The sequence below is a fragment of the Mytilus californianus genome, unplaced genomic scaffold (genome assembly GCF_021869535.1).
Source record: "Mytilus californianus isolate M0D057914Y unplaced genomic scaffold, xbMytCali1.0.p SCAF_9, whole genome shotgun sequence".
Lineage (NCBI taxonomy): Eukaryota > Metazoa > Mollusca > Bivalvia > Mytilida > Mytilidae > Mytilus > Mytilus californianus.
In genome coordinates this window covers 5,549,880-5,566,714 of record NW_026262745.1, presented here as the reverse complement: position 1 = coordinate 5,566,714, position 16,835 = coordinate 5,549,880, and the positions used below count along the sequence as shown (strand labels likewise).

At 31.8% G+C, this 16,835-nt stretch overlaps 1 protein-coding gene across 1 annotated transcript in view; it reads right to left on the bottom strand.

Annotated features, from left to right (window-relative positions):
• Positions 1-5,554: 5,554 nt before the first annotated feature.
• The window catches only part of LOC127714139 (uncharacterized), an 89,047-nt gene continuing 77,766 nt past the window's right edge, over positions 5,555-16,835 (bottom strand). Inside the window, exons 3-10 of the mRNA XM_052220140.1 lie at positions 12,788-14,669; positions 12,309-12,506; positions 10,731-10,943; positions 9,929-10,105; positions 7,585-7,940; positions 7,127-7,217; positions 6,168-6,247; positions 5,555-5,780 (exon numbers count right to left, since the gene is read on the bottom strand). Coding sequence (XP_052076100.1) covers positions 5,742-5,780; positions 6,168-6,247; positions 7,127-7,217; positions 7,585-7,940; positions 9,929-10,105; positions 10,731-10,943; positions 12,309-12,506; positions 12,788-14,669 — 3,036 coding nt within the window. The 3' untranslated portion in view covers positions 5,555-5,741. The remainder of the gene's footprint in view (positions 5,781-6,167; positions 6,248-7,126; positions 7,218-7,584; positions 7,941-9,928; positions 10,106-10,730; positions 10,944-12,308; positions 12,507-12,787; positions 14,670-16,835) is intronic.

The following is a 16,835-nucleotide window of genomic DNA, read 5'->3' as shown; positions in this document are numbered from 1 at the left end:
TGGCTTTGGAATTGCGCTCTATCACGAATAACAACTGAAGGTAGAAGATCAAGAATCTTTATGTTGAAAAAAGATGGAACGATCGACAATCGAAATCCAGAGGATAAAACACAAATTACACATATACAAACACATACGCTAAAAAACCCTAGCTTTGAGCAGAACGATTGATTGAATATTATAGAATTATGAAGATGTGGTATGATTGCCAATGAGAAAACTCTCCACAAGAGACAAATGACGTTGTGATTATCAGCTAAAGGTCACCGTACAGCCTTTAACAATGAGCAAACTGATACCGCATATCAAGCATTAAAAGGCCCCAAAATGAAAAAAAAACAATTCAAACGAGATAATTAACGAACTGAATAATGTACAAAACAATAAACGAAAAACAAAGATGATATACAACACGACTGACAACCACTGAATAACACGAACCTGACTTGGGACAGGCACATATAGAATGTGGATGGGTTGAACATGTCCCAATCCTTCCTTAACCTTTGACAGTGGTATAACGTACAACAATAAATCCAATAAGTAGGTGCTGCAAGGTGGGTCTACCAGTGGAAGGGTGGGAATTACGACTGCCATTTAAAAATGAGGATATGTTGTATAATGGTATATATTTTGCCTTGCCACATGCTACCTAAGGAACCCCCATATAGTTGTTGCAGGGGTTCCTTAACTCACAGAGACTGTTGCTTTACACATTCATTCGATGCATTGGATTTAAAGTCTCAATACCGACTGCGTAAGTATACATCCCACACAACCAAATGGACGTGCTTCTCCAGCATGGATTTTACTGCCGGATGGGAGAAGTTCAGAGATGATTGTATTTCTATACTCTAGTCAACCTTTGGGGTTTGGAAAGAACAAAATACTGACATTTAAATGTTACATAGATTGGTCAATATTTTCTAAACCTTGTTAAACCGTGGTCATTACAAACTTATATTTATGTCATGATCACTTATATTGAAGCAAAGGGTAAACATTTTGTTTAAACTTCATACTTTAAATGGAAGCGAATGACACAATTATTTATAAATCTATTATACGTTTTGCTTGACTGATATGAAATATTAGACAAATTATGTCTCAATGAAGATTTAAAGGTCGTTTGTTCAACAATAGGAAAATGCCAAACCACAGTAAATTAAAATGGACCCCGAAACATACATGAAGGGTGACCATTTATCGTCATTGAAATACTTAAAAGTTTTTATTTGGTAGAAAGTTTTAATTTGGTAGCCTAACAAAATATCAAACAAACAAAAAATTAGTTGTAAAATTCATGTTCACCGATTCGACTCAAAAATCTCATATTTGATTTACCGTATAACATACTAACACGTATATCCAAATTACAGAAAGTTCTAAAGAAGCAATTTACAATGCATGGACTCGTTATAATGTATCAACATTTCGTGTGTATTTTAGAATAGATGCCATCTAATCAACCACAGAAATGATCTAAGAATGCCGTAGGTCACATGACCTGATGTACACATCAATATAAATATAAATACATAGGCAAGCACGTGCAATCGTATAATGACGATGTTTTAGGCCTCTCTGATTTCTTAGCTTATCATAGATTAAAAAATTATGTATTACCTGTATTTGAATGATTGTTATGAGCAGAATCAGTCAACGAAAGGGATCTTCGCGGTGCCTGCCTTTTTTCACTTTTCAATGCTGACATTCTTTCCTTTTTTTTCTTTTTAATAACGTAACATCCTTAGCCAATGTGTAGCCCATCCCTAGTTAAGGGTTAAATTAAAGTTTGCATGAATATGGATTCAAACAAGTTGTATTATGGACTTGCAAGCCAAATAAATGATACATCATCGATTTTTTTAGCTTATTTTTGACAAAATTTAACCAAAATGGACAGCTAAATAGCGAAATATTATTTCACAGTTCCGCTTTTATAAGTGTTTGAGGGATCTTCCTGGTGGCTGCCTTGTTTCACTTTTCAATGTTGACATTTTCCCCTTTTTGTCTTAATAACTAAACATGCTTCCTCCATGCATAGCCAATCCCTAGTTGAGGGTTAAATTGAAGTTCGCATGAATATGGAATCAAATGAGTTGAAATATGGACTTGCAAGCCAATAATACATCATCGAATATAACCAAAACTAACTGCTGATAGCGAAATGCTATTTCACAATTCCGCTTTCATAAATATTTGAAATATGATTTTTTTGTCAACTTCGTAGCTAATGCCCTATGCTTTTTAAAAGTAACATTCGAGAGACTGAAACATCATTATTTGTTTTTTTATTGAATCGAAATAATCAGAACCTTAGAAAGGAACCAGTCTAAGTGTTTACATCGGTTACACAAGTAGCTGCTGCAACATGTTTTATCGAAGTGTAAACTAAGGACAGAAATTAAAATTAAACGACAGTATAAAAGTATTTTTAGATATACAAATCATATAAGAAATATTTGCCACTGAACGTTAAATACCAATCAATTTAAAATTCAGAACATCGACAAACATTTCAGCGAAAATGGTATTTTGCTCATAATTCTGATACTAATATCATACTGTAAAAATTAAAAGTTATTAACTCTAAGTATATGATGAATTAAATACGGTATCAGCACCGGCCCTACCAAAAAATATTACAACACACAAACGACAACAGGTGGTTGGGTACTTGATTTTGATATACATTTGTGTAGTTGTTTTCATTGTTTGCACTGTTTGTCACACTTAAGACACGGTAAGACAAACATAGAAGTGTTAAGTACAAATGTACATGTGGTATAAATATAGAAGGTTTTAAGTATGTGGTATAAAATTAGAAAGTTAAAAATTCAATGAAAGGTCAAATATTCTTTAATGCATCACCGTTTGACGCATTTTCAACATATACATTTAAAAAATTTCTTTATTGGTAAAATAAGCTTTTATCATGATCACATGGCATCCGTCGTAATTTTTCTCGGAGATCTTCTACACACATTCTGTTGAATCAGTTAAATCAAACTTGACATGATTGTTCCCAAGGTGTATGAATTATTTGCATTACATTTCGTTCTATCAACCAAAATGGCCGCCATGGATAGAATTAATTCAAAAGGGTAAATGCAAACAATGTCTAATTTCTTTTAAAAAAAACCAGGGGAAAAATGCTTGGAAAGTCAAGTTGTAAATTTATCAAAATTGTCAGAATATTCATTAATTGAATTATTGTCCTGTTATAATGATTTTTATTACTTTTAAGCGTAATAATAATAAAAGGAAGAGAAATCGTAATCAATAATATTGATACAACTTTAGATCTTCAAATCGTTATTGGTCTTAAAAGGAAATCTTATTTCTGCTTAGAAGACCATTTGATTTTGGGGATGTTTAGGAGATTATATAATCATTTTTGTTTCATTTCAATTTTTAGCAAATATCAAAATGACATATTCTGGTTTGAAAAGCCTTTGGTCCGAAAATTTCATTCGCTGTTACCAAAATTGTAACTGGTTACAATTTTTACATTGTTGAAGCCCTACGGTTATACGGAATGAAATTATACGAAGTCCTATCCAGTCTATTAAGGGCATACGATACAGTTACAGGGGAGGTTATGATGTTGCTAACGTAATATGTTATTTTTCGCGACGTCGAGCTGCGACATATCGGGAAAAGATGCATTTTTTGAGTGATTTTCATTAGCTTGAAAACGAGTACATGGACCCGTCTTTTTTAAAATGACATTTGACTTGATATTGTAGGAAAATTATTTATTCCAATTTTTATGAAGAAATCACCGATGAATTTATTTTAAATTACATAAATATACAGCAAAAAATGCCGTTTTTTTCTATAATCTTGACAATTTAATAAAAATGAATTATTTCCAAAGAATTGTTACACAAATTAAGAGAATACTTTTGTAAAGAAGATATTCCAAATCGTTTTACAAAAATCCGTATGCGTTTATCTTTTGAAACAGAAAAGTTTAATATGTCTATCCAAAGGATAGCAATGTCTAAGAAACTGTAGTTTTAGGTAAATGTCTAAAATTTCGACCCAATATATCTCTAAATTTAGCAAATGAAGGTATATTTTTTATTACATATCTTAATTGACAAGGTGAAAAAGAGCTTTTATGCAAATTTTTAAAGAAAAATCACCGTGGGATCGAAACTGTATCGTATGCCCTTAAGGACGTGAACGCTAAAGCACGTATTGGGTAAATGTTATGACGTAGATTGCCCGAGCCTGTTATCGTTAAAAAAGGTTCTTGAAGCAATGATTCGTAACTATAAAAGAGAGTCCGTTATTTTTCATTGTATGTATATTTTATACCCTGAAATAGTATGGCTATGCAGTATAGGTATGAACCCGTAAAAGGTATGAAAGGTCATTTGGGTCACAATGAAAATATAGTTTTCATCTAGCTATTCTTAAAAATATATAAATGTATAGGTGACTGAGCTTATTTTCAAGCTACAGATTAAGTCAAACTCCCATGTTTTGTATGTATTACATAAGGAAAAAGCACTATTGTGCGACTTGAAAGAAAAACTTGATGAAAGAGTTTTGAAACAAAATATGAGAGGATAGCTCATATAAAATGCTAACAGACTCTCCCCATAAATAAATGATTTAATAATGTTTTTTCTTCAAAAATCGGGTCACACTACTCGCATTCTTGCGTAATAACATGATAAACCAAGTAAAGATAAGTTCTTCGACAGAGTAAACATCCGTCATAAAATTTCCTAGACTTTAACATTTGTATTCCACTCCACTGGGTAGGCAACATTAAGGAGTAATTAAGAGCTTATGACTGATCGGCTCGGAGTCCGAACAATGTGTCCATGTAGGATGACAAGTCTTCTTGCGGACTGTGAACTAGCATGTTAAAAATTCGACTCAGCGTGTCGGTCTAATACAAAGCAGGGTTAATATTCATATTGCATTGAGATGTTCTCGTCCTGATTATGCATTTAATTTGCCGCTGGACGTTAATTAGCCATTCATTATCATCTTCTCGTCATAGTATTGTCTCTCTTTTTACCACCTATGGTCTTGGTAGTTGGTACTTATTTTATGACACACTATTGGAAAAATTTAATAAAATAGGGTTATTGCATGAATATTGGTGAATATTGTCCCGAGTAGATGCTTATATTGCACAAACTTGCGAATGCAATACATATTTTACGATGCATATACTATTAACAGATATTCATGCACTAACCCTTTTATTGTTTATCAAAGCTTGAAAAATTGTTCTAATAAAATTGAGAATGGAAATGGGGAATGTGTCAAACAGATAACAACCCGACCATAGAGCAGACAACAGTCGAAAGCCACCAATGGGTCTTCAATGCAGCGAGAAAAAGCATGTTTTGTAACTGATGACGTCATCGATTTTAATGCTTTATTTGCATGTCAACTTTTGGTTCCGTTCTGTACGTTGCTGCTATATACAATAATGTAATACATATTTACACACGCTTATATATATCATATTCTCAGAGTTGTGGTATCTAAAATGAAGAAGTTAAATTCTACTCAACACAAGTTTTATTTTGTAGCTTTTATTATTTTTTATTATTAGTCTTACTTTTAACAGTAATATATGTTTGAAATTTAATTTCTTTTTGTGTTTTTTTGTGCATTTTATTTACAAATTATAAAAAGATAAAGAAAAGGTAAAGAAATCAAACAAAGCAGTGTAATATTGATACATTTGTCCTTTCTCTACATATCTACATATCCTTTGGTATGCAGGCTGTATAAATTTCCAACTGAAACAAAAAATGAAAACACATATAAGTCACTGATTTCAATACAACTGAAAAATATAAGAGCACCATTGAGTTTGTATAATGATATGTAAATTTCTTAAAAGTTTTGTCGACGAGAAACATTGTTACAATTGTCTTAAAAAATGGATTTTCCAAAACCATCTATATCGTTTCATTAAAAATTTAAATATTGTTGATACATAAATTTCCGTCTGATTTATATAGAAGATTCATATGGTCGTCGATGTCGTTTTTGTTTCATTAACCAATTCATTAAATGACAACTGTATCAGCATATCTTGGAGAATTTGGTCACATGGATTTTTGCGAATTTTATCTCATGTATATCCTCATTGTCTTTTTTTGTCTCAAATGACTTATATTTACCTCGTCTATTTCTCCATGGAAACCATTTTGTCCAGTACACAAACCTATGGTCATTGGGTTATCACGGATTTCTAAATTACCTATATAAATAAAACAATTGGTTATTGTCACTTATTACATTTTAACACACAAGAAAAGAAGTTATTATTATTATACAAGTAAATGGGATACTTTTACTATCAATATGATGCTGAACATTATAATGGTACACATTGGCAGAATATGGAAGTTCAAGATAATGATGATACGTACAAAATGAAAGTAATATTTCGTACCGAAACTGACAACACCAAGCCAGTAAGGTGGTTTTAAGACATCGAAAAAGAAGATTGTTTTAAAGTCAGTGTTGATAGAGAATTCCATTCGTAAATCATTAACAGAATGGTCCACTACATGTTGGAACTGTGTGTCTGTCCATCTGAAAAGTGTTTTCCTTATTCTAATACGTCTTTATAAATCAAATGGTTGTCCTTGGGTTAAATACGGTATCATTGGAACTTGCATTTTTTTTGGCCGTTGTCCATGATTGTAGATTATGTCGTTTCCGTATAACTTGCAATTGTGCAGACGATTGTTAAAACTTTTCGTATTATTAAAAATTGTGACTTTGTGAAATGCTGTCGAGGATTGAAGCTATAACGTAAATTAAGATTTTGTAAACGGTTGTCCATGGTTGAAATCTATGTTGCTACTTTTTAAAGAAGGTGAAAGTCTGTAATTTATCGTTGAAGACAATAAAAGAACTTTTATAAGTGTAGTTTAGGTGACTTAAGATATTAGAGTTTTAATATCAATGCCTTTCATCTCGCATGCCCTTTTCCTTTTTTATTATGCACAACTGTATGTGAAAAGTACGTTTTTGTCTAAACTGTATCTGTTCATTGCATATTCACAGACAAGGAAAATGGAGTTATATTTTTTGTAGATAAAATTCAAACGATGTGTAGAATGAAATATACCTCCAGTTCTCTGTCTGAACGGTCGACCATTACAACTTCCACCAAAATGATTTCCATCATAATAATATGTTAAATCTGTCCATTTATCATCCTGTAAGCAAATATATTATCATAAAAACGCCTGATACCTATTTTATCATTTAAGTTTTGACTAATCAGGAAAAAACACGGAAATTATAAGTTAATGTTTATTAAAGTGTAAATGCCATTTTAATTGATATTATAGTTTGAGTAAAAATATCTTTTTGTTTTGGGTTCTCGAACTTCGAGCAACTTTTAAAGTATTCGATTTTGGAGTTCTTAATACACATTTCTTATTGTCTTTTTTTCTCGTTTTCATTCACGTTAAATGCACGAAATCAGGCCTTATTTTATATATAAAATGCTGTCACGATTCTACGACCTTAATTTTTGAAATAAATGTTATTCTTAAAATAGATTTATAGAAATGGACTTACATCATAATCTTCTGTGATGAATACAGCCTCTGGATTATCAGATGTTTTAGCCTTGAAAATTACTTTTCCTCGATGGACAACAATTTCAACACTGGAATCGCCATTGGGGCCACAGTTAGATATAATTGGTTCTGGTCTGTATTTTCCAGCTCCACGTTTGATCTTGACTTTCATTCTAATTGCAAATGTTTTACCGAGGTATCGGCTTTGGAAGCCCCAAATATACAATTTACTATTTCCAACGAAAACACCTTTACCACGACGTAGGGATATATGGCTGTAATCAAATGCTAATCCACCTTTCGAAATATCTTTAAAACCGTCATCAAAATTAATTTTAAATTCTGCACTGCACTCTGAAAGAAGATGTACAAGAAAATATACAATATACTTTAAGTAAAGAGAGTATAGTTTTGTTACTATTTATAGACTTCAAGAAAGATACTCCTCATAGATACCGGTATTAAAATTTTGTCCACTTTTTGTATTCGGTGCGAAACAATCAAACGGCTCAGTAAATTTCGCTCTTCTCTATCATTTAAGTTAAACACAAGAAATTTTATATTTCTGACATTGACCTGATATTTTATAGTTGTATTTTGACAGACGCCAAACACCTTTTCTGCATTTTGGTATTGTTACTTACATGTTTTCTGCATTTTGGAATTGTTACTAACACGTTGTCTGCATTTTGGTATTGTTACTTAAATGTTGTCTGTATTTTGGTATTGTTACTTACACGTTGATCTTGTCTGGATTTCGATATTGTTATGTACATGTTGAACTTGCTTGTATTTTGGTATTGTTACTTACACATTGTCTGCATTTTGGTATTGTTACTTACACGTTGTCTGCATTTTGATATTGTTACTTACACGTTGAACTTATCTGCAATTTGGTATTGTTACTTACACATTGTCTGCATTTTGGTATTGTTACTAACACATTGTTTGCATTTTGGTATTGTTACTAACACGTTGTCTGCATTTTGGAATTGTTACCTACACGTTGCCTGCATTTTGGTATTGTTACTTAGACGTTGTCTGCATTTTGTCATTGTTGCTTACAAGTTGCTTGCATTTTGGTATTGTTACTTACACGTTGTCTGCATTTTGTCAGTATTACTTGCAAATTGTCTGCATTTTGATATTGATACTTAGACGTTGAACTTGTCTGCAATTTGGTATTGTTACTTACAAGTTATCTGCATTTTTGTATTGTTACTTACATGTTGTCTTCATTTTTAGTATTGTTACCTACACGTTGTCTGCATTTTGATATTGTTACTTACACATTGTTTGTATTTTGGTATTGTTACTTACAAGTTGTCTGCGTTTTGGTATTGTTACTTACACGTTGTCTGCATTTTGATATTGATACTTACACGTTGAACGTATCTGCATTTTGGTATTGTTACTTACATATTGTGTGCGTTTTGGTATGGTTACTTACACGTTGTCTGCATTTTGGTATTGTTACATACTCGTTGTCTGCATTATAAAATTGTTTCTTACACGTTGTCTGTATTTTGGTTATGTTACTTACACGTTGTCTGCATTTTAGTATTGTTACTTACACATTGTCTGCATTTTGGTATTGGTACTTACACCTTGTCTGCTTTTTGATATTGTTACTTGCACGTGGAACTTATCTGCAATATGGTATTGTTACTTACACATTGTCTGCATTTTGGTATTGTTACTTACACGTTGCCTGCATTTTGGTATTGTTACTTACACATTGTCTGCATTTTAGTATTGTTACTTACACATTGTCTGCATTTTGGTATTGTTACTTACACCTTGTCTACATTTTGATATTGTTACTTACACGTGGAACTTATCTGCAATTTGGTATTGTTACTTACACATTGTCTGCATTTTGGTATTGTTACTTAGACGTTATCTGCATTTTGTCATTGTTGCTTACAAGTTGCTTGCATTTTAGTATTGTTACTTAAAAGTTGTCTGCGTTTTGGTATTGTTACCTACACGTTGTCTGCTATTTTTCATGGTTACTTACAAGTTGTCTGCATTTTGGTATTGATACTTACACGTTGAACTTATCTGCATTTTGTTATTGTTACTTACACATTGCACTTGTCCGCATTTTGGTATTGTTACTTACTCTTTGTCTGCATATTAATATTGTTACTTACACGTTGTCTGTATTTTGGTATTGTTACTTACACGTTGTCTGCATTTTAGTATTGTTACTTACACATTGTCTGCATTTTGGAATTGTTACTTAGACGTTGTCTGAATTTTGGTATTGTTACTTACACGTTGTCTGCAAATTGGTATTGTAACTTACACATTGTCTGCATTTTGGTATTGCTACTTACGTCTGAATTGTTTTCTAGCGCTTCCTCGTAAACCTCCATTTCCATTCATGTTTGATTTGCACCTGCATTGATTTTCACTGTAAATAGTACCAGATGGACAAGCTCGAATTCTGAGTCCGCCATACTGAGGAGCAAGGTAACCGTATCTGTTCATTGGATCTGGCAAACTTGGGCAAGCTGTTTAAGAAATGTTTTTGTGATATTATACAAAGGGAATCCTTAAATGAAAGTAAGATGGGAAGAAAAAAGACAAGAAAACGAGCAAATAGGAACGTAAGTATTTACTGTTGTGTTTATTCCATCTCTCTTACTTTCACAAAGGTCATTGGATAGTGACAGTTACTTTATATAGAAAATACTTCCGTTATATTTGTTTAATTTGGTTGTCCAAAATAAATTCTGCCAACAATACAGTGAAAATGTAAAGTTATGATTGTAAGAATATTTTCGGATTTCAACAACCAGTTTGTTTTCGTTTTACACTTAGGTCGCAAACTTAATTAAAGACAAAATTTTGAAGCATCATCGGAATGAACCCCTTTTGCAAACAGTAATTTATGCCCGAAAATACACCTGCATATTAAGAAGTGAAGACGTCAACTTGATTTTCAACGAAACCGTATTTCATAGAATAAAAAAAAGAACTGATGTTCTATTTTAGATGAACATGTACGAAGACTTAACCATAGAAAACTCAACAATATAAAACATGAGCATACATTTTAACATAAACTATAGATCTTATATCTCATTCCGCCTACAAAAAAAATAATAATAATACCAGTAATGATAATCTATTTACATGTTTGAGCAAGCTGTCTTGTTAAAATGCTGGGAGTTTCACACTCATCGTCACACATATCCCTGCCTGATGCTCTGACACATTCTTTATCGTCGTCATAGCGATAACCTTTAGGACAACAGGAAGGTACTGATATCCCTTCTATACATTTGTAGAAACAATTACATCCTCCATCTCTCCTGTAATGTCTAGTCCCATGAATCAAACACTGGTCTGAAAAGAATACCAAATTTATCCTGTTATTTCATTATGTAGCCGAACATTGATTTTTTATATTGATATATGCTAAACTTTCAGCGGCAAGTATTACATGCATATTAAGGACGATAATATGCTTTATGTGTTGCCTTTTTTGTGCTTGCTAACATGGTACAAGTAACTGTACTCGGACATTGTACTGAGGAGATGCCAATTCTAAAGACTTTAGTTTAATGAGGCCAATGGTTGAATCGATGACCTCCCACATTAGAATTAAACATGCTACGAAAAAAACATCGTTTAATGACAGAAAAACATTAATACTTTCAGTCTTTATTATTTGAATTTGAACGCATTTAATTATGCAAGTTCAATATATTAAGCTTGTAAACAAAGGTCTCCCCCAGATGCATTAAAAAACTAAAATATTGAAGAACCGACGTTCTTGAAGAAATTGATTTCGATGGATCTTTGATAAAGCGTCCTACATTCCCTTAAAAAGTTACATATAACGGATATGTTTAAAGTGTTTTGAAAATGCGAAAATAAATTTGGATAGCCTAGATGTACATATAACAAATCACTCCGAAGAATAACGCTTTAGTATGATAATTTTTCATTGAAATCCTGCGCTTTATTTTATATCGCTAGGTTATCACCATTCCAAAACGAATTATTGAGACCTAACCTTTTTTATTGTTTCTAGAAAGAAGCTCACAAGTTTCTTTATTTGTATAAGTGCCGCCAATAAAATATTAAGAATGGGTACTATCAATACGTAATTTATTTGTATGACAGAGTAATTTATGACAATAATGTGACATTTGTTATTAAAGAAATACTTCTGTCATGTCAAGCTTACACTGATTTTAACATATATAGTGCATGTCCATGTTAATATCAGCATAGATCATGACACGAACTAATTACGACCCTAAATGAAAAGTTAAAACATTTTTAGACACGTTCAAAAGGCAGACATTTTCGATTGATGAATCAAAATCTTTCTGAAATAACCAGGAATTTCACGATTTAAAGTGTACAAACACAAACACAAAAAAATCCACCTTTTTTAGCAAATTTCGTTGAATTTCATAGTCAGCAACTCCTGCAAAAATGCCCATTTTGATCTACAGCGTCATTCAAATACAACTGAAGCTATAATTCAAGCACGTGGTCCCCATCTTTTATTTGAACTAAAACATGGCTTTGTTTACAAAGCAAACGGAGAGTGGCATAATATTAGAACTTTATTTTTCTATCGACAGTGTAAATTTGTTCTTCCGAGAGCAAAAAAAAAAATATATATGTATTCCCAATGACAAAAGATGACGAAGACCATCATATTTACCTTCAAGACAAATAACACATTATATTTACCTTCAAGACAAATAACATCATCTGGTGGTCTACACAGCAGTTGCTTCTGGTCCCAGAACATACCAGCTGGACAATCTCTGGCAACAGTTTGAAGTTTTCCACCAAGATAGAAACATTGTACCAATTTATTACATTTACCAGGGAATGGTGCGTATCCAATGGAGTCGATGAATGCGCCCAGGTATAGCAAACACAAGGCTTAAATAGAGAAGTTGCAAGTTCGAAAATCATTAAAAAAATGTTTGTTTTTAAAATATTGAGACAAGCAATTTAACATAATTAAATATAACTAAAACGGTTTTTGGAAGTTGAGACTCTGGTGTATTAAATATCATTTGCTTTTCTTGAAATGGGCATTTATTTGAGTTATACTTGTACATTTATCAGAACGTTTAACATTCAAATTGTTTTTGGATCCATATTTGACTTTCAATAATGGTAAAACGCTATAAACAGATCAGATAGGAAAATTTACTAACCTTCTAAGTTAGGAGAAGCCGTTGCTGCTACAGGCGCTGAAGGAGCTACTTTTGTAAGCAATGGTTGTTTGCCTAAAACTGCAGAGAGAAGTCTCTTTCTAGATAAAACTTCCACATCGTTAGTTTTCAATTTTAGATTTATTTGTTGTGATAATTTTTCTGATAGTGTATTTAGGCTTCCACCATTTACAGGTAGTTTATATGTTGTATCAGGCAATGTTGGTTTTAACCTTATACTTCCTCCTGCTATAGCTTGATTTGTTGCCTGTAATTTCTGTAAAGCTGTGAGTGCTTTCACTGCTTCTGCTATCTTTGTGGTTTTCGATGAGTCTGAACCTATACTCACTGACGCGGCACCACTCGATAAATCATGTTCTTTTCCCTTTCTTATTGTGTGTGTATTATCACCATCTTCTTCATGATTATTATACTTATCAGTTTGCTTCCCGGCTACCGTTATCTGGTTCGTATTAACATGATTACCAGTATGAACAAAAGATGATCTCTCCATTGAAATAGTTTTATCCCCAACCTGCTTTTCAACCTGAATATCTGGTGTTATATTGCCGTATTTATCTATTGTCAGTTTTATATCTGTTTTTGCTTTGTTATCACCCTGTCCTGTTTGAGTTTTTATTTTGTATTTTAACTTTCCGTCATCTTTACTCTTTTCAATCTTGACCCGCGTAACAGGATCAGAAGGAAGTACCTTAGCCTCGGACATAATAACATCTGGTTTTCCTGGCGTTAACATGACATTTGTAGACCCCTTCTTTGAAAGGACATTAGGTGTGACAGATTTGACTTGACCAGCTAATGCTTTCAATTTTTTATAATTTGCCAATTTTGAGTCTCTTTCAGATTTGACTTGACCAGCCAATGCTTTCGATTTTTCATAATTTGCCAATTTTGAGTCTCTTTCAGATTTGACTTGACCAGCTAATGCTTTCAATTCTTTATAATTTGCTAATTTTGAGTTTGAATTGTCCTTGTCTCTTCCAATGCTTTGAACTGTTTTCACAACATTGGTATCGGGATTATCATCGGTCTTTTTCAAATAGGCTTTGATCTTAATTTTAAGCTTCCCATCATCTTTGCTTGTATCAACACTTATTTTGTCTGATTTTATCTTTGATAAATTGTCCTTTAAAGCAGATATCGTCGAATCTTTTACATTTTTAGCTTGAACTTTAATTTTCAATTTCCCATCATCCTTACTAGTATCAACGGTAACCTTTGCACCTGTGTTTGTATCGGACGGTTTATTTATAGGTAAATCGCTAACCTTTGCGCCTGTGTTTGTATCTGATGGTTTATTTATTGATAAATCGTTAAGCTTTGATCCTATGTTCGTATCATCTGATGGTTTATTTATAGGTAAATCGCTAAGCTTTGATCCTATGTTCGTATCATCTGATGGTTTATTTATAGTTAAATCGCTAAGCTGTATACCTAAGTTCGTAGCTGATGGTTTATTTACATTTGAATCGCTAAGCGGTATACCTAAGTTCGTAACTGATGGTTTATTTACATTTAATTCGCTAACTTGGGTACCTATGTCTGCATCAAATGGGGTATTAAAATCTAAATCCTTCTTTGAACCTTTAAACATCTTTGAACCCAGTTTAGATCCTTTAGGTAACATTGCAACAACCAGTATATCCGAGTCGTCAGTCGAGCCTGTTCCGGTGTTCATGTTCATGCCGAATAATTCAGATGGTGAAGCAATTTTTTCAGTAAGTGTTGGCTGTATTATTAAGTTAGGAAATTCTAAGTGAAAATCACCCTTTCCGTCTGCATCTACAACTTTTGCTCTAGGCATTTTTGCTATAAGAACATTTCTATCCCCAACAATTGCTAATTTTGCCGTAGCCTGTATCAGCTGAAAAGAATAATTTTGTTTCAATCTAAAACGGTTGAGAATTTATTTGTAGCAAATAGTCGGTTTTCTAATGGAAAAATTCAATAACATGAACTTTTAGGGAAAATTATGAATAAAGAGAATTTTATTGAAATATTATTTTTTAACATAAAATTACATTTTAGTTCACTATATGAAGTATATGTTAATCAACCTGAAAATTCTTTTTATTAGTGTAAATATAAACTAACTAAAGATTTGACATAATTAATTGGCATGCTGTCATTGATGATTTTGTTTTGTTGACGTGACTTATTGATATATACCCCACATTTCTTTTATTGGTATGACACATAATAACTAAAGTTACCTAAAGAAACTATATCTTGTTTAAAGCTTTCATTGGTAGTAAGATTATTTTCGCGCGGGAGCTTTAGAGAAAGTATTTACATTTTTATGTCAAGCTAAATGTAAATTAAACCTTTTAAAGTATATATGTGTGCATTATTATTTGTATCTTATAAAAGACAAGCCATTGGTATTATTCATTACATTCCCAAGTATAATTTCAAATAAGATAGCAAAGAAAAGTATTTAAAGCAGTTTTAATATCGTACCATGATAGAAAGTGATGCCAAATCTCTCTCTCTCTCTCTCTCTCTCTCTCTCTCTCTCTCATTCAATATTGAATCAGAATTGGCTTTGTTTCTGTCACAAATATGTTGTTAATTCTACTGAATTCTGATACCAACTTAAGCACTGATCTAGTTTAAAAGACTATCGTATGACTTAAAATATGATCTCTAAAGATAAGGTTGTGAAATCCAATAACTCTATCTAGTAAACGCCAATTAACGCAAAATCAACCTTTAAAGTCTAACTTTTTTTGCCATCTATTAATTTTTGTTTGTTAAGATTTTCATGTTTATGTTAATTATAAAAAGCCTAATTTAGAAACATTCATTTATAAAATATGTAAACATGTTCAGAACTTATTTTCCAGATGCCCTTTTATACAGGAATTAGTTTCCTCACTAAAATATAGATTTAAGCATAGTAACATTAATATTTATAATTAGAAATTCATTATTTTTATGATGTTAAATACTAGTACTTAATCTATTTATAAATTAAACTCTCTTCTGGTACTTTATTTGTACATTATTAAGAAAGGAGCTACTTTCTATTGTTATTAAATAGCTTGTAGTCTATGACATAACTTTAGAGTAATTATTCGTTTTTGTTGTCGTAAATTGACATAGACTATGGAATATATGAATATAAATGAGTGAATCACTGGTTTAAATTAAGCATTAATTAGCTTAATAATTTAAAGTCTTGTTATTCTACTTATATGTAGGCATTTAATATTGTTAGATGAAAATTAGTCTTAGCACATGCGAGACATTAATTAACGAGCAAAAATTATTCGGAATAATAATTTACTTGATGTCTTAGTCGTTTATGTGTTTTTGAATGTAAAAGATTGTATAATGTAAAAAAAAAAATGAGTACCGAATACCCTGCACACATTTTTTAAAAATTTTATACAACTAGAAGTCAACTTTAAATGGTAATGGAAACTTTATATTAGGAAATATAATGCTCTATCAATTAAAAAAACCCATAAAAAACAAAAACAAAAAACATACATGTATTCGTTTAAAAATCTTAAGGCAAAGTATAAATAATTTGGAGGTATTTCGGATCAATATATATAATTTTGAATGCATTTAAACCCCGTTAAGCTTCATCCACAAATTTGAGAAACCATTCTATGTAAATATTATACTCAATTAAAATGTTTAATAGACCCATAAAGGTAAAGAAGACACGTAAAAAAGTTTCCGCTTTGAATACCAATTTTTCGAAATTCTGCCCTAAGCATTCTTTTAAAAATTATTTGTTATTGTTTTAAACCTTGTTTTTTTAATGATATGAAAATTACATGGGACCACCTGCTGCGCTTTGCTTGCTAATCATTTAGGTTTGAGTGATGTGTTAAAAAAAACATGAAAAACTACCATTTTGCAGCGTGACGCTGTCACGGCTTTACGCTTAATTTTTGTGCATTTTATACATTCTAAGATCAATATCAGAAAATTTAAGTTAATTGTAACGTTGGAGTTATGAATACTAGAGATATTTTTTTTTATCCTTAGATGAAGATCAGCGAACTCTAAATGC